Source organism: Rhinopithecus roxellana, chromosome 19 (genome assembly GCF_007565055.1).
Source record: "Rhinopithecus roxellana isolate Shanxi Qingling chromosome 19, ASM756505v1, whole genome shotgun sequence".
NCBI classification, from domain to species: Eukaryota; Metazoa; Chordata; class Mammalia; order Primates; family Cercopithecidae; genus Rhinopithecus; species Rhinopithecus roxellana.
Window position 1 is genome coordinate 31,480,979 of NC_044567.1, and position 21,419 is coordinate 31,502,397.

Genomic DNA, 21,419 nt, shown 5'->3' on the forward strand with positions numbered 1-21,419 from the left:
CCGGGCATGGTAGCACATGCTTGTGGTCTGGTCTCAGCTACTTAAGAGGCTGAGGTGGGAGGATCAATTGAGCCTGGGGAGGTCGAGCTGTGATTGCACCACTGCACTCGAGCCTGGGTGACAGAGCGAGACCCTGTTTCAAAAGAACAAAACAAAAAAAAGTAAAGATCGGTGGCTCACGCCTGTAATCCCAGCACTTTGGGAGGCCAAGGCGGGCGGATCACGAGGTCAGGAGATCGAGATCATTCTAGCTAACACGGTGAAACCCCGTCTCTACTAAAAACACACACACACAAATTAGCCGGGCGCGGTGGCGGGTGCCTGTAGTCTCAGCTACTCAGGAGGCTGAGGCAGGAGAATGGCGTGAACCCCGGAGGCGGAGCTTGCAGTGAGCGGAGATTGCGCCACTGCACTCCAGCCTGGGCGACAGAGCGAGACTCCATCCCCCCCCACAAAAAAAGAAAAGAAAAGAAAAGAAATGCCCCAGTGGTTAAAATAGTGAATTATATGTCACGTGTATTTTACTGCACACACCGAAGTGACCGCCACCAGCCCTGTCAAAGGGCCTCAAGCAAAGACCCCTGGTCAGAAGTGCTGCATGGTAGCAGCCACCGCGGGTGATGTGCTGGGTTCCCCACGGCACGACTCTCATTTATAAATGAGCGGAACGCTTTACATCAGCCCAGGAAAGAGCAGGGGCCTAGCCCAGAGTGGATCTGCATGGTCTGGGGGATCTGAAGTCTGTCTGGGTCGCCCCACCCACTGCCGCTGCCCCCATGAAGAGCCCGGGGGACAGGAGGGGCCTCGTGCAACTCACCATCACGATCTGGGTGCCCGGGCGCAAGGCCATCTGGTCCGCCGCCGAGCCCGGGGTGACCCGGTGGATGAAGATGCCTGTGAGGTTCCCACCGATGACGCTGATCTGCTCCAGCAACGCATCCCCCTGGAACGCCAGCACCGTGATCTGGCTCAGGATCCTGCGGGCTGGCCTCCGCCGCATGAGGACGCCGCTGCAGGCCGGGAGATGACCAGCTTATGCACTGCCCAGAGTAGGAGAGCCGGCAAGGCCACCTCTCCGTTGCTTCCCTCTGGCCCCAGTGCTCTGGAATTCTCTTCCCCCTCCATGGCACCATGTGCTGGGAAATGCTGTCACCTCCCAGTGGTGATAGGACACTCAGCCTCTGCTCTGCCACCCTCTGGCCCTGGTTCCCCAGCCAGCCTCGGAGGGCTCCCCCCTGCTGCTCACCTCTCTGAGACATCAAGGCTTCCAGGTGAGAATGGCTGCAGGCTGCTTTCCAGCTGGGGAGGGTCTGGGAGGAAGCCAAGAGCTCACAGATCTTGGTCACCCCACTGCTGATGGGGCTTCCTGTAACCTCAGCCCCTTCTCCCTCAGCCTCAGGCACCCCGTGCCTGTTCCATCGTCTGTGCTGAGGCTGAACTTTCTCTTCCTCCACCCCTTCCTCAATGCTTGGACACTGATTTCATCTTTCCTAAAATCACTGTAACTAGTGAGGAGCTGCAACTGGGAGGGTCTGAGCACCACATGCTATTTTGTGATATTTGAATGAGTTGCCAACATTTGAAAGACAGGAAGATTTCACCTAAAATCTGGATTTCTGGCTTCACTTGAAAAAATATCTGCTGTAACCCTGGGGCTGCATTTCTGCACTGACGTGTATTTCTGCATGGACCTGCATTTCAGGACTGGCCTGCACTTCTGCACTGACGTGTATTTCTGTATGGACCTGCATTTCAGGACTGGCCTGCATTTCTGCACTGACCTCCATGTCTGCATGGGCCTGCACTGGCCTGCCTTTCTTTCTTTTTTTTTTTTTTTTGAGACAGAGTCTCGCTCTGTCCCCCAGGCTGGAGTACAGTGGCGTGATCTTGGCTCACTGCAACCTCCGCCTCCCGGGTTCAAGCAATTCTTCTGCCTTAGCCTCCTGAGTAGCTGGGACTACAGGCATGCACCACCACACCCGGATAATTTTTCGTATTTTTAGTAGAGACGGGATTTCACCGTGTTGACCAGGCTGGTCTTGAACTCCTGACCTCGTGATCCACCTGCTTTGGCCTCCCAAAGTGCTGGGATTATAGGTGGGAGCCACTGCGCCCAGCCCTGGCCTGCCTTTCTACATGGATCTGCATTTCTTTTGTTGTTGTTAGTGTTCTTGAGATGGAGTCTCGCTCTCTTGCCAGGCTGGAGTACAGTAGCGCGATCTTGGCTCACTGCAACCTCCGCCTCCCAGGTTTGAGTGATTCTCCTGCCTCAGCCTCCCGAGTAGCTGGAACTACAGGTGTTCACCACCACTCCCAGCTAACTTTTGTATTTTTAGTACAGACGAGGTTTCACCATGTTGGCCAGGATGGTCTCGATCTCTTGACCTCGTGATCCACCCACCTTGGCCTCCCAAACATGGACCTGCATTTCTACGCAGACCTGCGCTACTGTACTTCCCTGCATTTCCACGCTGGCCTGCATTTCTATGTGGCAGCAATCACTGGCACTGGCCAGCGGCTGCCTGCTCCTTACCCCAGACCCCTCTGCTTCCCAGCTGGTGGTGGCAGGTCTCTGAGTTGCCAATCCTAGGACTAGAGGCTCCCCAGGGTCTCCCAAGCTCTAGCATTTTACTGTACAGCCTGTGAGCACCCGAGCCAGGGAGCAGCCTGCCAGGGTCCACGGCTGCAAGTCTCACTCTGTGAACCACACAGGAGAACCAGGGCCAGCACAGACCTAAGAGTTCCCTAGGCCTGGCTCACAGGCAAAAACCCACTGGGATCACATTCAAAGCCAATGAAATGAGGTGTGTACTCTGGATGTATTTGAGGTCAATGCCACTAAAAGTATATGCAACCAGGGCATTACGCAGAATCCTCACAGAGGAAAAATCAAGACGAATAAGCTCTCCCTTCTCATCTCACATCTAATTTAGATATGCCTTGGGTGGACTCTCTCAATTTATCACTGTTATACATAAAAACGTGTATGAGTCCCCAGAGATGAAGGTTTCTTGTCATGCCACCCACAGAAGGCACCTGGGCAGTGCGGGGCACTTTCGCCCCCTGGTGGCCATGAGGTGAATTCCAGATGGGGAGCAAAGCACCTACTGTGTGCAAGGCCAAAGGCTGGGCGCCAGTTGCGCTGAGGCGGAAAGGCTAGGGCACCCGCCCATGATGGGCCCATGGACTTTGGGAGGAGAGGGCTGGTCCGATCACAAACAGAAATGAGCCACAAGAGAACCACGAGGCCTTAGGGCCAGCGCCTGAGAGGAGAGATGCTCCCTTCAGGTAGATGTCACACTGTGCCTGGCCTCAGCCTGGCACCACTAAGCGACCCTGCCTGCTGCCGTCCGAAACCACTAGGAAGCCCAAGCGCTACAGATCAGAGCAAGGGGCTGGGTGCTGAGCGGGGCGTGGATGAAACACAACTTCCCTGGCTCTAGGGAAAAACACAAGGACGCCAGCAAACAGAGCGCAGCTGGCCTTTGGCTGATGCTGGCTGGCAGGCAGGACTTTCCCAAAGTGCAAGATCGAGGCCAAGGTCAAGGCCCAGGGCAGAAGCTGAGCTCTGCTTCTATCTGCTCTTTCCCTGGAGAGAGGCCCCGGCCTTCTCATCAGCTCCCTGTTCTGCCCAGGGGAGGTGGGCTGCTGTGGAGTTCAGGGTTGGGCACGCTCACCTGCTCTGTCTAGGGGCTCATCATCCAGGTGTGGGTTGCCCGCCTTAGCTCCCGGCGGGGCTCCTGGATCTCCCTCCAGGATTTCCAGGCAGCTGCTGCAAAGCACAAGAAGCAGCAGGCTCAGACTGCATCACCTGCTCCCTCTGAGTCCCCACGCCCCAAGCACTGGCCCCCAGCACCTGCCAGCTCCGGGGCTTTGAGGGCAGGAGCTGCTGCCTGCAACCCCCAGATGCCCTGAGGTCTAGGTGGGTGTCTCTGGTGAGTTGCCAGGAAGGACCCCAGTGCCACATGTGCTCTACCTGAAAGACCAGGGTTCTTCCCCGAAGTCCTCGGCCACCCGCTTGTACAGGGACTGCTGGCTGGGGGGCACGGGGCTGCTGGAGCGGAAGCTGTCCGCCAGCTCGCGGCTGGATGTGTTGCTTAGGTCCGACCAGAGCTGAGACTGGAGGAGGGAGAACAGAGGTCAGCGGGGCATGCATGAGGACACCTCGAGACTCCTCCCACGGTGTAGAGAGAGTGAGCCACAGTGAGAACTGAGTGGAGAGGAGGCAGCAGGAGGGGAAGGAAATGTGACCCCATGTGACATGGGGTCACATACACTGAGCGCCTGCTGTATGCCAGGCACTGGGGTCACATACACTGAGCGCCTGCTGTATGCCAGACACTGGGGTCACATGCAGTGAGCACCTGCTGTATGTCAGGCACTCTATTAGCTGCTTGGCTTAGTTCTCAGGATAAATCTGTAAGGCAGCGCTGCTGTCCCATTTGACATGTAAAGTGATGTAGTTTGGCCATGTGTTCCCACCCAAATCTCATCTTGAATTGTAATAATTCCCTCATGTCAAGGGTGGGACCAGGTGGAGATAACTGAATCATGGGGTCTGTTTCTCCCATGCTGTTCTCGTGACAGTGAGTGAGTTCTCACAAGATCTGATGGTTTTATAAAGGGCTTCCCCCTTTGCTGAGCACTATTCTCTCTCCTGCCACTCTGTGAAGAGGCGCCTTCTGCCATGATTGTAAGCTTCCTGAGGCCTCTCTAGTCATGCTGAACTGTGAGTCAATTAAACTTCTTTCTTTATAAATTACCCAATCTCGGGTATGTCTTTACCATCAGCATGAGAACAAACTAATGCACAAAGCAACTGAGGCCCAGAGAGGTTGAGCGCTTAGCGGCTAGGGAGGGCAGGCTGCGTTCAGAATGAACACTGACGAGTGTGACGTGCGAAGCACTGAGGCCACCCGGTGCGTGGGGTAGGTCTGAGTCCAGCCCCTTCTTTCACTAATAAGTATTCCTGGAGCAGCTACTATGTGCCAGGTCCTTTGATGGTGTCAGAAGTACGTCTGAGGACAGGCACCATCCTTGGTGTGGGGGAACCAATGGGCGCCCATGGACCAGTGAGGTGGAGTGAGGCATTCCAGGGCTGTGGGCGACATGGGCAGGGCAGGGAGGCCAGGGCGGACTCTTTGGAGAAAGTGGCACAGACAGAGGAGTGAGGGGGAGTGTATGTGTGGGGCACATTCCAGACAGAGAGAGCAACAGAGCAGTGGCACACAGAGCCCAGGAAGTAGGAGGCAGTCCCCCTAGCGCGGCCAGATTAGAAAGCCGGGGCAGGAGGAGCATGGCTGGAGGGAAGCGGATCGGTCAGTTGCCCACGAGGTCGGTGAATGAGGACGGTCTGTCCTGGTGAGCAGAGCTGCTGGGAGCCAGTTCTGAGCACCTGAGTTCCCTTCCCTTCCCTCCCCGACCCGACCCACCCCCAGGGAAGGGAAACATGGCTGGACTCTGTCCTGTGGGGAATGGGGGGCACAGAGGGGCATTAAGGCAGATTCGAGAGTCAATTCAGTTGAGGGTTTGGGCTGCCCTGGCCCAGGGAGTCCCAGCACCGACAGTGACATCTTCCCCTTGTGTGCACTCAGTGTTCTGGGGAAGATCCTGGCCTCCCCCGACTCTTTGAGTGGCCAGGGGGCAAGTGAGCCTGGGCCTGATGTGCTTGGGGTGCTGCTGGGATGGTCCAGGAAGGAAACCCCAGGTCCACCCCAAGGCATGGCAAAGGGATGTCAGGCTCACCTGCCTCTCACCCTCCCTCCCTCCCGGCTCCCAGCATCCTGCGGCACTGGGACTTTGACCCCAGCATCCTCATGCCACATGCCCACTGTGGTGGGACCGCCTCTTTCCTTTGCCAAAGGGTGAGGGCAGATGCCAGAGACCTGAGGCTCCAGAAACCACAGTGAGGCTGGCATCCCGGGAACTGTCTGTACCAGGTTGAATCGGGTCCCCTGGAAACTCATGTCCGGGGACCGTCTGTGCCAGGTTGAATCGGGTCCCCTGGAAACTCATATCTGGGGACCGTCTGTACCAGGTTGAATCGGGTCCCCTGGAAACTCATGTCCGGGGACCGTCTGTGCCAGGTTGAATCGGGTCCCCTGGAAACTCATATCTGGGGACCGTCTGTGCCAGGTTGAATCGGGTGCCCTGGAAACTCATATCTGGGGACCGTCTGTGCCAGGTTGAATCGGGTTCCCTGGAAACTCATGTCTGGGGACCGTCTGTGCCAGGTTGAATTGGGTCCCTTGGAAACTCATGTCTGGGGACCGTCTGTGCCAGGTTGAATCGGGTCCCCTGGAAATTCATGTCCACCCTGCAAACTGTGAATGTGACCTTCTTTAGGAACAGGACTTTCAGACGGGTACCCTGTCAGCACTTTGACTTTGGACTTCTGGCCTCCAGGACTGTGACAGAATCAACCTCTGATGTTTAAAACTCTCGCAATAGGGCCAGGTGCAGTGGCTCATGCCTGTAATCTCAGCACTTTGGGAGGCTGAGGCCGGCAGATCATTTGAGGTCAGGAGTTCAAGACCAGCCTGGCCAATATGGTGAAACCCCATCTCTACTAAAAATACAAAAATTAACTGGACATGGTGGCGGGTATCTGTAATCCCAGCTACTTGGGCGGCTGAGGCAACAGAATCGCTTGAACCTGGGAGGTGGAGGTTGCAGTGAGCCGAAATCACATCACTGCACTCCAGCCTGGGTAACAGAGCAGACTCCGTCTCAAAAAACTAAAATGAACTCTCACAATCACACCAACCTCTTCCCTGTGGGGACAGGGTGGAAGGAGGCCCACTTTTGTCCTGACAGAGGAGCCCCTGGGCTGGCCCAGAGGGTCAAGGCAGTGAGGGAGGTGGGAGGAGCGGCTGTACCTCCGTGGAGCTGACGAGGCTGCCGTCACTGTCGCCTCTGGGGCAGATGGCGTGCATCCGCACCAGCCGCTGCTTCTCCCGTGGACAGGGCTCCCTGGTCCTGGCTTCCTGCTTGAGCTGCCAAAGACAGGCCAGACAGGCTGGTTAATTCAGGAAAGGCTCCCATTCGAGGCCCGTGGGGTTTCTACCAGGTCAGCACCGCCCGCTCCACCCTCCCCAGCAGTTTCCTCTCTCAGCTTCCAGGGAAAACAATCATGCCCCTGTCCTCTGAGCCCGGGACCCAGCGTCACAGGGTCACAGGTGCTGCCAATCAATGGGACTGAAAGAAACCAGCTGGACACACAGCATTTCATTTCTTTTAGAATATGTGTGATTTACCAGTTCTACGAATAATATATAATACACACACACACACACACACACACACACACACAAATAGAAAATTGGAGGTAGGGAAGCAGAACCAGTTAGAGAAGAAAATAAAGGCCAGGCGCGGTGGCTCAAGCCTGTAATCCCAGCACTTTGGGAGGCCGAGACGGGCGGATCACGAGGTCAGAAGATCGAGACCATCCTGGCTAACACTGTGAAACCCCGTCTCTACTAAAAAAAAATGCAAAAAACTAGCCGGGCGAGGTGGCGGGCGCCTGTAGTCCCAGCTACTCGGGAGGCTGAGGCAGGAGAATGGCGTAAACCCAGGGGGCGGAGCTTGCAGTGAGCTGAGATCCGGCCACTGCACTCCAGCCTGGGCGACAGAGCGAGACTCTGTCTCAAAATAAATAAATAAATAAAAGAAAATAAAATCCACCCATCATCTCACACTCAGAATGAGCACAGCCTGTGCGTTGGCGCCTGCCCCAGGGTTTTTGTCTGCGTGCACACGTGTGTTTTCACCATCGATGTGGGACGCTGGCTGTGTAGGGGGTGAGGCAGGAAGGGCCGGTGGATTCTGCATGCGGAGGGAGGAGCTCCTGTGCCTCCCTGGGGGCCTGGAGCTGGAGCTGCCTGCCAGCCCAGAGCGAGAGGCTTTCTAAGAATCCCGGCTGTCTGGGAACATGCTCCCTTTGTTACACCTGGGTCTGTCTTTTCGCTCTCAGACGTTGGGCTTTTAAGCATTTCAGGAACACAGCATCTGCACTGCAAATGGCTGCCTGTGGACAGCTTCAAACGCCGCCTGCCACATCCATCACCACACTCGACGAGTTCCAGAACCTTCCGCTAAGCTCCCCATTCTATGACACGGAAGCAGACTCTACTTGTCTACTGAGCACCTTCAAGATTTTACGGCACCATTCACGCGTGGGAGCCGGTGTGTCAGTCAACACAGTGACACTGGGCCGTCTCTGCAGGTGCAGCGTGTGGCCCAGCCTGGGACCCTGCCTGTCCTCCCAGTGCCTCCCTGGGCCACCCTGGGGCCCAGCTCTGTCCCGCTGTCCCCGCAGCCCCTGCCTGGCCTCCAGCTCGGGTCAGCCAGGAGCACTCACCACACCCGGAGGCTCTGCCTGCAGCTGGCGGAGCTGTGTGCGCAGCTCACAGACCTGGTCCGTCAGCTCAAACACCTGCCTGCGGAGGGAATCCTTCTCCACCAGACTCTGGGAAATCTCTCTCTGAGCACTGTCCCTTGCGGAGTATGCCTGTGGGCCAAGACGGGAGTAAACAGGCCAAGCCATCACCACGGGGGAGCCTCAGCTAGAGAAGGAGAGCTCTGTTTCTAGCCTGCGTGCATCTGACATCCACTAAATGGCCCACGCTGAGCTGTGCAAACTTAGGAATCATTTCAATTCATGTTCACGTGTGCAGTTTCAACAAAACCCAATATTTGGGGTGCACTTTCTCAGGGTCATGTGCCAGGAATAAAAGCAAGAAGGATGATAGAGACAGCATGTGGACAACAGGCATGGGGGAGTGAGGAAACTTCGTGTGGACCGGGGAAAGAGACCCTGAAATCTGGGACCAGCTGCCATCAAGGACAGGGAGCCATGAGACTGTCCCCGGAACCAGCCCTCACCTGGGGAAGCAAGCACTGGGTGATGGGGTGGGCCTGGCCTCTTAGGTACCTGGTCTCGCTCCTTCTGCAGCTCGCACACCTGGGCCTGCAGTGCGTTCACCTTCTCCCTGTAGAGCTGGCAGGTCATCCTACTCTTCTGGAACTGCAGCAGGGTCTGTTCTTTCTCCTCCCAGTACTGGACAGAGTGGGACACATGGCCTGTGGAGCTCAGCAGCTCTAAGGGTCTGGGCTGAGGAGGGGGTCGGGGAGCCCAGGGGTGGAGGGAAGGAGGTAGTTCTAGGGATGAAATAAGGTCAGTTCTCACTCGTCTCTTTTTTTTTTTTTTTGAGATGGAGACTTGCTGCAATGCCAAGGCTAGAGTGCAGCAGCACGATCTCGGCTCACTGCAACCTCTGCTTCCAGGGTTCAAGTGATTCTCGTACCTCAGCCTCCCTAGTAGCTGGGATTACAGGCACATACCACCAGGCCCTCTACTAAAAAAATATAGCTAATTTTTGTAATTTTAGTAGGGACAGGGTTTCACTGTATTGGCCAGGCTGGTCTCGAACTCCTGGCCTCAAGTGATCTGCCTGCCTCAGCCTCCCAAAGTGCTGATTATACGCGTGGGCCACTGTGCCTGGCCTCACTCGTCTCTTAAGTGCTAGATTTCGAGGCACATCAAGACAGTTGCTGAGGCTGATTATATCTGAATTAAAACAATGAGTGGATGTTACATGCATAGTTGTGTTTTGCTTTTTTAATGTCCCAAAAAAACAATTCCCCGTCCCTGTCCTCTTCTCTTCCACTGTCTCCTTTCCTCCCCGTTCCCTGCTCACCTAAGTCCCTGGCTCTCCCTGGGGCCCCGGGCCCGGGGCCCCGGGCCCTGCAATCCCCTGCGTTTGAATCACGCATCTGCCTGACCATGGTCTTAGCTGTGGGGTGTGAGTCGGTGCTCAGGGTGGCGCTGACAAAGCAGGCCGACAGTTTCGTTCAGCAAAATTATGTGAGCTCGGCGTGGATGAAGGAATCTGGCTTCCCCACAGACCTGTCCGCGCCCCTGAGACCAGCCCCAGGAGGGTCACAGGAGAGGAAGGGGTCACACGGCACCTGCTCTCGCTGCCTCTCAGCAGCCACGGCCCGCTCCCGCAGTGAGTGGATGCGCTCCACCAGCTCCTGTCGGCTCCCCCGCGCCTCGTCCAGGCTCTGCTCCAGAATGTCCTTCTCTGCCTGGGGCAGAGAGAGCTCATTTTGGGGTGCTGGCTTCCCCAGAGGTCTGCCCTAGGCAAGCAGAATCCCAAGAAGACGGCGGCAACTTCACGGTCAGGTGTGTGGACGGATGCAGTCTTACTACTGTACACTGGGCAGGAGAGAAGCCACGGAAAAGCCACCCACCATGCCTGGAAAAAGTGCGCATTCACGTCCAAGGAGAAAGGAACACAGGAAACTGGTGACCTCTTAGGACACCAGTTCCTCCCTTTACCAGGTCAGCCTTCTCCTTCAGCAGACCTACCGGCAGTTTCGCAGCGAGGGAGAAACCAGCAGACAGGTGGTTCCCTCTGACACTCACTTCCCAGGAAGAAGCTTATAAACAGGCACACAATCCAGGCTGCAGGAGGACTGGTGCCCCAGGCCCAGTGAATGCTTACGGAAGGAGTATCTCAATACTAACCTACTGAGCGGGGCAAGGAGGAGAAGCCAAGGGTCATTGCTCGCTCACTGCTCTGCTTCAGAACCCCCTTCTCTCCAGTGCACATGAGGCCCAGAGGGCGGAATCTTTCCAGGCAGAAAGGTTTCTTTCCCCCATCTTTAACACGAGTCCCATGCTTTACAACGGGCCAAGTCCACTCCAAAACACAGTGGCTGCAGCAAACCCACCAAGTGGGGCATTGTGATGCGCCTCCAGCGGCTTTCGCTTTTATTTGTTTGAAACAGGGTCTCCCTCTGTCGCCCAGGCTGGAGTGCAGTGGCGTGATCTCAGCTCCCTGCAGCCTGAAACTCCCAGGGTCAAGCGATCCTCCCATCTCAGCCTCCTGGGTAGCTAGGACCACAGGTGTGCACCACCATGCCCGGCTACTTCTTGTATTTTTTGTAGAGATGGGGTCTCGCCACGTTGCCCAGGCTGTGAACTCCTGAGCTCAAGCTATCCGCCCATCTCGGCCTCCCAAGTGCTGGGATTATAGGAATGAGCCACTGTGCCCAGTTCCAGCTTTTAATACTGGTTCCAACAGCTTTTAATTGTGCCAATTTTGGGGTCTGGGGAACAGCAGGAAGGAAGGAGGTAAACAGAAAGTGGGTGAGAAGAGTCCCCGAATTTCACCTCCTGTCCTTCGCCTCACCTTAATTAAACCATCTGCCAGAAACCCCACAGCCTGGGGACCAAGCCCCCAAGGCAGGAGGCTGCTCTCTGCTGGGGGGACCGGAACCTACCAGGCTGAAAGTCAGCGAGCGCAGTTTCTCATTCTCCTCCTTCAGGCGGTTCAGCTCCTCGTCCCCGGACTCCTGGTCGCTGGCCGTCCTCAGGGACTGCTCTTGCAGTTCCAGCTCGCGGGAGGAAACCATGCTGACTCGCTGCAGCTCCTGCCTCAGTAGATACAGCTGTGCAGGGGGAGGCGACAGGAAGGCGATGGAAACAGCTTCTCCCCTGACCAGGAGCTGGGTGGATTTCTCACCCTTCCTCCTAATGATGCTTTTCACACTCAGGGGGCTTCCTGCCTTAAGACTGAAAAACCCACAAAAGGGTTCACCTAATGAATAGTCCCAAATATTCGTCTGGGGCTGGGAGGACAGAGGCCTTTCAGCTCTGTTGTGTATATGAGGCACCATGGTTGAACTCCATCCAGGGTTAGGGTCCCAGGACTAGACCAAGAGGCCTTGATAACCAGCTCCTGGATCTCTACAGCTGAGCAGCTGGCAGTGATGGCCAGCATGCTCCCCGGCTCCCCTGCTTGTCCATATTCTTCTAAATACAGCAATAAAGGGAATTTGGAGTCACGGAAATCAGTAAGAAGTAAGAGAGAGGAAAGTCAGGTCGGATGGGGTAGATGTGCCTGGGAATGTGAGACTGGGGCTATTCAGACAGCAAAGCCCCTGTACTGATTTGCAATCTGTGTGCAGGGCCCTGGCCCTCCAGGGACTGTCCCACCAGGTCCTGCTGGCCTCCTTCCTCTGGACAGCAGAAACTTGGAGCTTGAGCAATGGGTCCGGCCTCTTCCCATCCTGGGTGTGGCAGCCCTGGGGAGGCAGGACTTTTCCCATGAGGCAAGCCCGGAGAGTCTATATGTCAGGGTGGGTGCTGGTGCTCACCCCTGGGCTGTGGCCAAGAAGGACCTTTCCACCTGGACTTTCCCCTCCCGATACCCGCTTAGCACATTCTCAATTCGCAAGTACCCAGCTCCTGCAATGGTCCAGCTGGGCTGGGCACGTCACAGTCTACAGATTCAAAAAGTAAAATCAAGTCAGAGTTGGAAGGGAACAGGAAAACACGAGACTGAAAGTGAACCAGAACAAATGAACCGAATTCTATTTCCCACAGACGCCATAACCACAATGAAGAGAGAGACAGACAGACAAGGACAGAGAGCACGAAGCTACAGTGACTCACAAACACAGCGTTTGATTACAAACCCTCAGCCTTGAGCAAGACTGGGTGGTGGGGGGAGGTGAATTACAACCAAATCCAGTGCTCATCTGAGTGGGGTTGTTAATGGCAGTGGTATGGGCAGAGCGATTCTGAAGCGATGTGAGATGTCCTGCAGGACTGAGCATGGCGGAATGTGCTGGTGACGCTGGGAGCAGGGTTCCCACTGAGGAAGGAGCACACACGTACGGAACGGGAGGAGGCAAGAAGAAGCCACGGGGCGTGGGTTGGAATTAGAGGTATGGGTGAAGTATGCATGTGAATTGTATGTATACTTCCATGCATATGAGTATGTGTGTGGACACAGACAAGTATGTATGTGCGTATGTATATGTATATTTCCAAATGTGTATCTGTGTTTCCTAGCTCTGTTCCCTGAAAGGGCTGAGAAGCAGACACCCCAGTAGTGATGGGCACACCTACGCCCAGATCTTGTTCTCTAAAAGGAGACAGGAGTCCAGGCGCCGTGGCTCATGCCTGTAATCCCAGCACTTTGGGAGACCGAGGAGGGCAGATCGCCTGAGGTCGGGAGTTTGAGACCAGCCTGGCCAACATGGCAAAACCCCGTCTCTATTAAAAATACAAAAAATTAGCCAGGCGTGGTGGTGCTCACCTATAATCCCAGCTGCTCAGGAGGCTGAGGCAGGAGAATTGATTGAACCCGGGAGACAGAGGTTGCAGTGGGCTGAGATGGCACCACTGCACTCCAGCTTGGGTGGTAGAGCGAGACTCCGTCTCAAAAAAACAAACCAACAAGTGAAAAAAAGGAAGTGGGGCCCTCAGAGAATGGGCTGAGGCTGGATTTGGGGTAGGCTGGGTACAAGATGATCCTGTAATATCTCGTGAGGCCAGATAGGAAGTTGGTGCTCCAAAAACAAGGGACCTGTCTCAGGACATGGAGCTGGTTGAAGGGCTCCATGGGTCACATCTGGGTCCATTTGAGACCAAAATCATTAAGGACAGTGAGAGGTCAGACCCTGCAGAGTAGGAACCCATGAACTGCGCCAAGAACAGAGTCAGCCACGGGAGAAGGGAAGGCAGAGGCTGTGGGCAGCAGCAAAGTGGGGCACTGGCACGGTCATTATTCACAGCCCCCAGGGTAGAGACCAGCTCCCGCCAGAGTCTCCACAGCAATGTCCCAGGAAATGTCCACCAGGAGCATGGCGCTTGCTGGTCTCAGTGCCCCACACCCGAGATGCTTATCAGTTGCAGGGAAGAAAAGAAAGAGCGATTCTGCAGTAGAGCAATTGGGCTGCACCTTGGCAAGTGGTGGAGGGTGACGTCCCCCGTGAGGGGCAACAGGACCTCGAGAGCTCTCAGGGGATGCCCTGAGTCAGGCCAGCAGCCCCTGTGCAGGGTCCTGGCCAAAGAACATAACTTCTGTCTACACGTGGGAAACACAAGACAAACCCCAAATGAGAGGCCGTCTATCATCAAAGGGAAGGGGTGAGGGCTTTAAAGGGGGCCACCTCGTAATAGACAAAGAAAGGCTGTGGGCTGTTGCCACACGAAGGCAAGGCGGATAAAGAGAGGAACAGTGGAATGCAGGGCCCGACCCTGAGCTGGGGGGAAGGGACAGATGATAAAACCGGAACACAGAAGGATTGGATAAAAACAGGGTGTCCATACCGAAAAGACTGAAGTTGAGAATGGCGCTGTGGCTATACAGGAGCATGTGGTTATTCTCAGGAAGCAGACATTGAAAGGTTTGGTGGGGGTAAAGGGCCATGAGACAGTAAGAGTACAAATGATAAAGCAAGGGTAGGTGGGTATTTTTTGTACTGTTTTCATTTGTGTGATTTAAAAATATATATTTGAAATAATTTCTAAATGAGAAGTAACAAATTAAAAACAAACAACAAATGCCATGATTAAAGGCAAAGTGCTGGCTGGCGCAGGGGCTCACGCCTGTAATCCCAGCACTTTGGGAGGCCGAGGTGGATGGATCACGAGGTCAGGAGATCGCGACCATCCTGGCTAATATGGTGAAACCCCGTCTCTGTTAAAAATACAAAAAATTAGCCGGGCTTGGTGGCGGGTGCCTGTAGTCCCAGCTACTAGGGAGGCTGAGGCAGGAGAATGGCGTGAACCTGGGAGGCAGAGCTTGCAGTGAGTCGAGATCACGCCACTGCACTCCAGCCTGGGCGATGAGCAAGACTCCATCTCAAAAAATAAAAAAATAAAAAAAAATTAAAACAAAGGCAAAGCGCTGGCTGGCGCAGGGGCTCACACCTGTAATCCCAGCACTTTGGGAGGCCGAGGTGGATGGATCACGAGGTCAGGAGATCGCGACCATCCTGGCTAATATGGTGAAACCCCGTCTCTGTTAAAAATACAAAAAATTAGCTGGGCTTGGTGGCGGGCGCCTGTAGTCCCAGCTACTCGGGAGGCTGAGGCAGGAGAATGGCGTGAACCTGGGAGGCGGAGCTTGCAGTGAGTCGAGATCGCGCCACTGCACTCCAGCCTGGGTGACAGAGCGAGACTCCATCTCAAAAAAAAAAAAATCAAAAAAAATTAAAACAAAGGCAAAGCGCTGGCTGGCGCAGGGGCTCACACCTGCAATCCCAGCACTTTGGGAGGCCAGGGTGGGAGGATCACTTGAGCCCAAGAGTTGGAGACCAGCCTAGTGAGAGCCCCATCTCAAAAAAAAATTTTTTTTTAATTAGCTGGGTGGGTGGCACAGTCTGCAGTCCCAGCTACTCAGGAGGCTGGGTTTGGGATTCCTTGAGCTCCGCAGTTTGAGGCTGTAGTGAGCTAGGACTGCACCACTGTACTCTGGCCTTGGTGACAGAGTGAGATACTGTCTCTAAACAATTAAAAATAATAGTAATAAAAATAAAGGTAAAAAGAAAATGCCAAAATGGCAAGGAGTGCACATCCTCCATATTTTGAGAAGCCTTTTACCCAACAGTCAGGTCATTAGCCCCAAAGAAAAATGAGTGAAACACATGCAGTTTCAGAGGCCTGAGTTGAGAGCCCTCCTGCCCTCCCCGCCTGAGTCCAGGGCCAGCTGAGAAGGACAAAGGAGGACGACAGAGACTGACTATCCCGTGTCACTGCCACAGCTGGGCAGTGGGACACAGGTGGCTCTACAAATATGGAGCCCAGTGTGTCCAGATCTGCCCAGGCGTCGGCAGGATGGGCAGTTTATAGACAAGCAGGCCAGGCCATGGGCAGCTACTGGACAAGGCACACCTTGCCGCCATGCAGGCTATACAGAGGGGCCTGGGTGGCCTCCCAGGGAGGGGAAGGATCAGCTTCCCAGAGGGGTCTCAGCCAAGGGTCTTGGGGCAGGGAAGTGTTAGACAAGGAAGAGGGGAAAGGAGTTCCAGGCAGATGGACCAGCTAGTACAAAGGCCTGGGGGCAGACAGCAGCAGGGTCCCACTGGGGTGCAGGGTGTCTCCCTACCTCCTCCTGCAGGCTGCGGCAGCGTGAGACGGCCAGCTCCTTCTCCTGCAGTGCGCTGCTGTAGTGCAGCGAGAGGCTGAGCATCTCGTCCTTCAGCCTCAGCACCTCATGGAAGTGGGTGCTAACCTCATGCTTCATGCGGCTGTGGTCAGCCTCCAGCTGGTGCAGGCCCTCAGCACGGGTCTCAGCCAGGCCCAGGCGCTCCTGCAGCTGCTGGCACCGCCGCAGCAGCACCTCCTTCTGCCCCTTCTCCTGATTCAGCTCTTCTTGCAGGCTGCCGATGGCCCCAGCCAGGCACTCGGTCAGCTTGGATGTCTCCATGAGACCTGTGGGAAGACGGGCAGGTGGGCAAGTGAGCAGGTGGGAAGCTGAGCATGTGGGCAGATGGGCATGTGGCAGGTATGCAGGTGGGCCGGTGGGCCGAGGCATTGCTCCCATGACCCCACAGCCTTGCCCAGACTCCCCAGCAGGCCCCCAGCTTTAACCTGCTGGTCTCCTTAAAAGCTCCTGGGCCTCAAGCAGACTTGGTCCTTTGGTTGAATAAACAGCGTGACTCCCGATTTTGGCATGAGGGTTACCCACTCTGACCTTCCCCATAAGACCCCACTGTTCAGATTTAATGACCCTCCTTGGTAGCTGAGATGTGCTCAGTGCTAACTCATTTTAATGTTATCCCGAGAAAAAGATAAAACAAGAATACAAATCCATGTACTAGAACTCTAAAGAACATAAACACACACTGTGCGGGAGTACAGGGAAAATGGTCTGTTCTCCACCGTTTTGGGTCATGTGAGTCCTGCTCCTTTCAATACATAAATCTTTCAACAGTTCCTCCAGGGAAACCTAGAATTACTCCCTGAAGGAAAATGGTGAGCAGTGCACAGAAGGCTCTGCAGCCCTGTACCCTCTGTCGCCTCCTAGGAGCTGGGGCTGGGCTGTTCTGGTCCCTCCAGCAAAGCCGCAAGGTTAAAGGCAGACTCCAGGAGACACTCCCTTGCCCTTTGCTTGTGTCTTTCCAAGCAGATCTCCCTACCCCATCCCTCAGGGGTCTCCTCTTGGTGCTGGGTAATTAAGGACCAACCCTTTAGAGTCAAGGCGCAGGGGCTCCTTATCCTACCCACCCCCAATACAGGGAGGGGGTTCCTCACCCTCAGAGTGCTGGGGCTGGGACAGGGACTGCAGCCTGGAGGGAAGGGGGAGAAGGGCGAATCGGCAGGTAAGTGGGGACCTGGGGTTACCAGGAGCCTGAGGCTCCTAGGAAGTGCCTGCGATCAGAGTCGGAGCTCTCACCGCTGAAGTTGCTGAAGTCAACATCGGGTTGCAGCCCAGTGACCAGGGTATAGACGTCAGGGTTGTGGAACTTTAGGCTCTCCAGGAAGGCGATGGCCCCATTCTTCCCTCGAGTCTTCAGCAAATCCAGCAAGTGCCCTTGGGAGGCAGAACCGTCTGTTAGCTACCAAAGGGGCTGGGCTCCCTGGCTGGCTTCCCCACAGGGGAGGGGCCTGGGGCTGGGGAAACCCCCCGCACATCTAAGAATTGGGAGGTAAAAGCAGTTTTCCGGGATCTGCTGGGTGGGATGCGCCCTCACTACTCTCACAGGCTCCCTTTACCCACGTGACCTCAGTCAGACTTGAGAAGGGTAAAGCTGGCATTTATTGAGCAAAAACTGCAACCCAAGTGCTCTGGCAAGCGTGGGGGGACGGGGACAGGGTGAGGAGGTCGGTTCCTGCTTGCAAGCACCTCCCTGGCAAGCCGGTGGGTGGTGCAGACGCCGGGTCCCACCACAGCGCCATCAGCTTTGGAGCCATGCACAGAAAGAAGCAGAGTGGCACCCCAGGGCTACGGGGGACAGGTCCCAGGGAGCCTCAGGGCCTTCCACACCCAGGGCCCAGAGCCCATCTCTCTCAGCCAGAATGACTAGCGTGGATTAATCTCTCCTGTGTTTGGGGTTCATACACCAACATGCATGAATATTACCATGTTGACAGCTACCACCTACTGCCTGTTTTCTATAGCCCCAGCTTTGCAGTATTTTATAAACTAACTCACTTGCTTCTCCTAACAACTTTATATGGTAAAGCCATTAGCATTCTCATTTTTTAATGAATAAACACAGCTAGTGGGACCATCAGAATGTACTCCAAAGACATCGGTAGTGGTGTAAATGGTGGTTCCCCTTCAAAGACATGTCCATCTGGAACCTGTCCAGGTGACCTTTTATGGGAAAAGGGCCTTTGCAGATATAAGTTAATGATTTCAGGATCAGATCATCCTGGTTATCTAGGTGGGCCCTAAATGCAAGAGCAAGTGTTTTTATAAGAGACACGATGAGAAGAGACCCCCTGAAGATAGAAGCAGACAGTGGAGCCGTGTGGACTGAAAGCCAAGGAACACCTGGGGCCGCAGGAAGCTGGAAGAGGTGGGGAAGAGGGAGCTGCTCTCACCGGCCCTCATGGCGCTGTTGGTGAGCCGGGGGCTGTGCAGCACCTCCTCCTCATCCAGCTGGCACAGCACCTTGGCCTGGCGCAGGTAGGGAGTGAGGCGGCTGGGGCAGATGCAGCGCACGATCCTGTGGCGGTGGCTCTCCATCATGTCCCACAGCGTCTCCTCGTCCAGCGCTGTGAGCGCAGAGTCCTTGCGGCACAGTTCCCCCATGGCTGGGCGCTGGAAGGACCCTAGGAGGGGCGGCCATGGGGGTGGAGCTGTCAGGGAAGCAGGAGCCCAGGAGAGCCAGGGTGACACCATTTTAAAATCAACTCCATCGTAAAATTTGCAAGGTGCACTCTTTGCCAGTCAGAACCCACGGTCCTGGGATGTTCACAGCAGGGGAAGCAGCATGGTAACGCCTGCAAGGACAAACTCCCATGACAACAAAATGTCCAGATGCCCATCACAGGATAAGACCTGCTTTGAAAATGATTGTACTCATCACCATGGTGTTGGAACGACCTTGACGGTCTTTGCCATGCTGGTTTCTCCCTCTGCGTAAGACTGAGTGCTATGGCCCCACCTGCTCTACCCCAATCCTAAGCAATAACGTCGCTAATTCACACTTTGTTGTGTCAGTTACAGCTTTTTCTAAAAAATTAAAGTAAATAAATACTTATTTTTTTTGGCGGGGTGAGGTGGCTCACGCCTGGCCGAGGTGGGCAGATCATGAGGTCAGGAGATCGAGACCATCCTGGCTAACATGGTGAAAGCCCGTCTGTACTAAAAATACAAAAAAAATTAGCCGGGCGTGGTGGTGGGAGCCTGTTGTCCCAGCTACTGGGGAGGCTGAGGCAGGAGAATGGCGTGAACCCGGGAGGCAGAGCGTGCAGTGAGCCGAGATCATGCCACTGCATTGCAGCCTGGGCGACACAGCGATACTCCATCTCAAAAAAAAAAAAAAAAAAAACCGAAAGAAAGAAAGAAAGAAAGAAAGAAAGAAAGAAAGAAAGAAAGAAAGAAAGAAAGAAAGAAAGAAAGAAAGAAAAAGAAATTCATCCAAAATAATGGTAGTAGGCTAGGCATATTGGCTCATGCCTATAATCCCAGCACTTTGAGAGGCCAAGGCGGAAGGATTGCTCAAACCTAGGAGTTCGAGACCAGCCTGGCCAACATGGTGAAACCCTGTCTCTACTAAAAATACAAAAATTAGCCAGGCATGGTGGTATGCACCTGCAATCCCAGCTACTCAGGAGGATCATTTGAGCCTGGGAGGCAGAGGTTGTGGTGAGCTGAGATTGTGCCACTGCACTCCAGCCTGGGTGACACAGGGAGACCCTGTCCCAGTAAACAAAGACACACGCAAACAAACAAGTAACAGTAGGGGTGCTACACTTTGGAAATGCTGCTTTATATGTTCTTCATGAAAGGTAATTTTCATTAGAAGCAAGACTGTCGGCTTCTCTAGAGCCGAGATCGTGGCACTGCACTCCAGCCTGGGTGACATAGCGAGACTCTGTCTAAAAAAACAACAAGAAAGTTCCCATTGTTTTCAGCTACCTAGCAGGTGGTCCCTTGTTTGCAGCGGCCCAGGACACTGATACAGAGGACTGCACAGAGGACTCCACGTGAGGGAATGTGCTGGGGAATGACACTGGGCACAAGTGCCTTGGGGAAGATGTTTCAGGGCCGTAACGGCCAGCACGGCTCGGCTGCGGAGAGTATGGGCTTACAAAGGTGGCCAGGCAGACAGAGGGTGGACAGGTCCCCAAAAGGGCTGAGCTGCAGCTGGTCTGGGGCCGCCACCAGGGCTGATGTCCCAAGCCCAGGTCTGTCTGGACAGAGTACATGAAGCATGTTGCTGTTACAGCCCGGAACGCCTGCTCTTCAGGGGATATGCTGGCTAGGGCAGACTCTAAGAGCTGTTGGAGGTCCTCAACGGTCACCTGCCCAGCCTCCCATCCTAGCAAGAGGCCCAGGCGCCCTAGCTTTGGAGATAAGCTGTGTCCTCTGCTGTGCCCCTGTCTGAGCCCCTATGTGGCATCAACATAAGGCCATTAGCTCATGAATCCATCTAAATAATTTTAAAATGTTTTAAAACTGTGCACTGTTTCCAGCATATTAAAAAAATCCTCCAAATAACAAATATCCTGCAAATAACAAATATCCACATACCCACCATGTGGATTCAACCATCTTGACATTCTGCACTTCAGGTTTCTTTTTAAGGAAACGAGAGGCAGATGGCGCCTTTTGTTCTCTTCAGTCCCTCTTCCCTCCCTCTGTGGCCAGACATTCTAAAAATCATTTTAAAATGTTTTTTTTGAGGTAGGGTCTTGCTCTGTTGCCCAGGCTGGAATGCAGTGAGGTGATCGTGGCTCACTGCAGCCTTGAGCTCCCAGACCCAAGCAATCCTCCCACCTCAGTCTCTCAAGTACCTGAGGCCACAGGCATGCGCCACCATGCCTGGCTTATTTTTTAATTTTTGTACAGATGGAATCTCCCTATGTTGCCCAGGCTGGTCTCGAACTCCTAGGCTCAAGTGATCTGTCTACCTCAGCCTCTGAAAGTGCTGGGATTATAGCCCAGCCTAAAAATGATATTTTAAAAATCATTTCCTGTAAGTGGAAGTGTGTATGAACAGTATATAGTATCTTTGCATGATACTTCGAGCAGACAGCAGGTTCACATCAACAGCGCCTTCACTGTTACCTGGAACTTCACAGAAACTATGCTTCTGTGCAAGGCTGTACGGCTTCTGAGGTTTCTCATACTGATACATGCAGCTTGATACGTGCACGATCCTTCAAACTGTGCACTGGATTCAATGATATGAATAACCACATGGACTTATCATGCTCCTGTGTGAGGATCTCAGGTTGTGCCTCATTTTTCTCCATTGTCCACAGAGCTGCAGCCACCACCTTTGTTAATCTCTTGGGCACAGGTGGGAGCGATTCCTCACAGACCCATGAATTCCCGTGACTTGATTCTTTTCATTTGGAATGAGAGGCTGGACCACGGGAGACAGATGCCTCTTGAAGAGGTCTGTATGCTAAAAATACTTGAGAATCAGAGCAAATC

The 21,419-nt window shown here is 54.4% G+C and overlaps 1 protein-coding gene across 2 annotated transcripts in view; it reads right to left on the minus strand.

The window, feature by feature from the left end:
* The window catches only part of CARD14 (caspase recruitment domain family member 14), a 39,373-nt gene that overhangs the window by 11,227 nt on the left and 6,727 nt on the right, over window positions 1-21,419 (minus strand). For both annotated transcript variants that reach the window (XR_004054951.1, XM_010379722.2), the window contains exons 3-14: window positions 18,353-18,583; window positions 17,199-17,336; window positions 15,909-16,234; window positions 11,290-11,457; window positions 9,970-10,089; window positions 8,933-9,058; window positions 8,360-8,509; window positions 6,879-6,995; window positions 3,977-4,119; window positions 3,678-3,772; window positions 1,247-1,310; window positions 818-1,010 (exon numbers count right to left, since the gene is read on the minus strand). Coding sequence is in view for 1 of the 2 variants with exons in the window: in XM_010379722.2 (XP_010378024.2) it covers window positions 818-1,010; window positions 1,247-1,310; window positions 3,678-3,772; window positions 3,977-4,119; window positions 6,879-6,995; window positions 8,360-8,509; window positions 8,933-9,058; window positions 9,970-10,089; window positions 11,290-11,457; window positions 15,909-16,234; window positions 17,199-17,336; window positions 18,353-18,563 (1,851 nt within the window). In the remaining variant the exon portion in view is untranslated. The remainder of the gene's footprint in view (window positions 1-817; window positions 1,011-1,246; window positions 1,311-3,677; window positions 3,773-3,976; window positions 4,120-6,878; window positions 6,996-8,359; window positions 8,510-8,932; window positions 9,059-9,969; window positions 10,090-11,289; window positions 11,458-15,908; window positions 16,235-17,198; window positions 17,337-18,352; window positions 18,584-21,419) is intronic.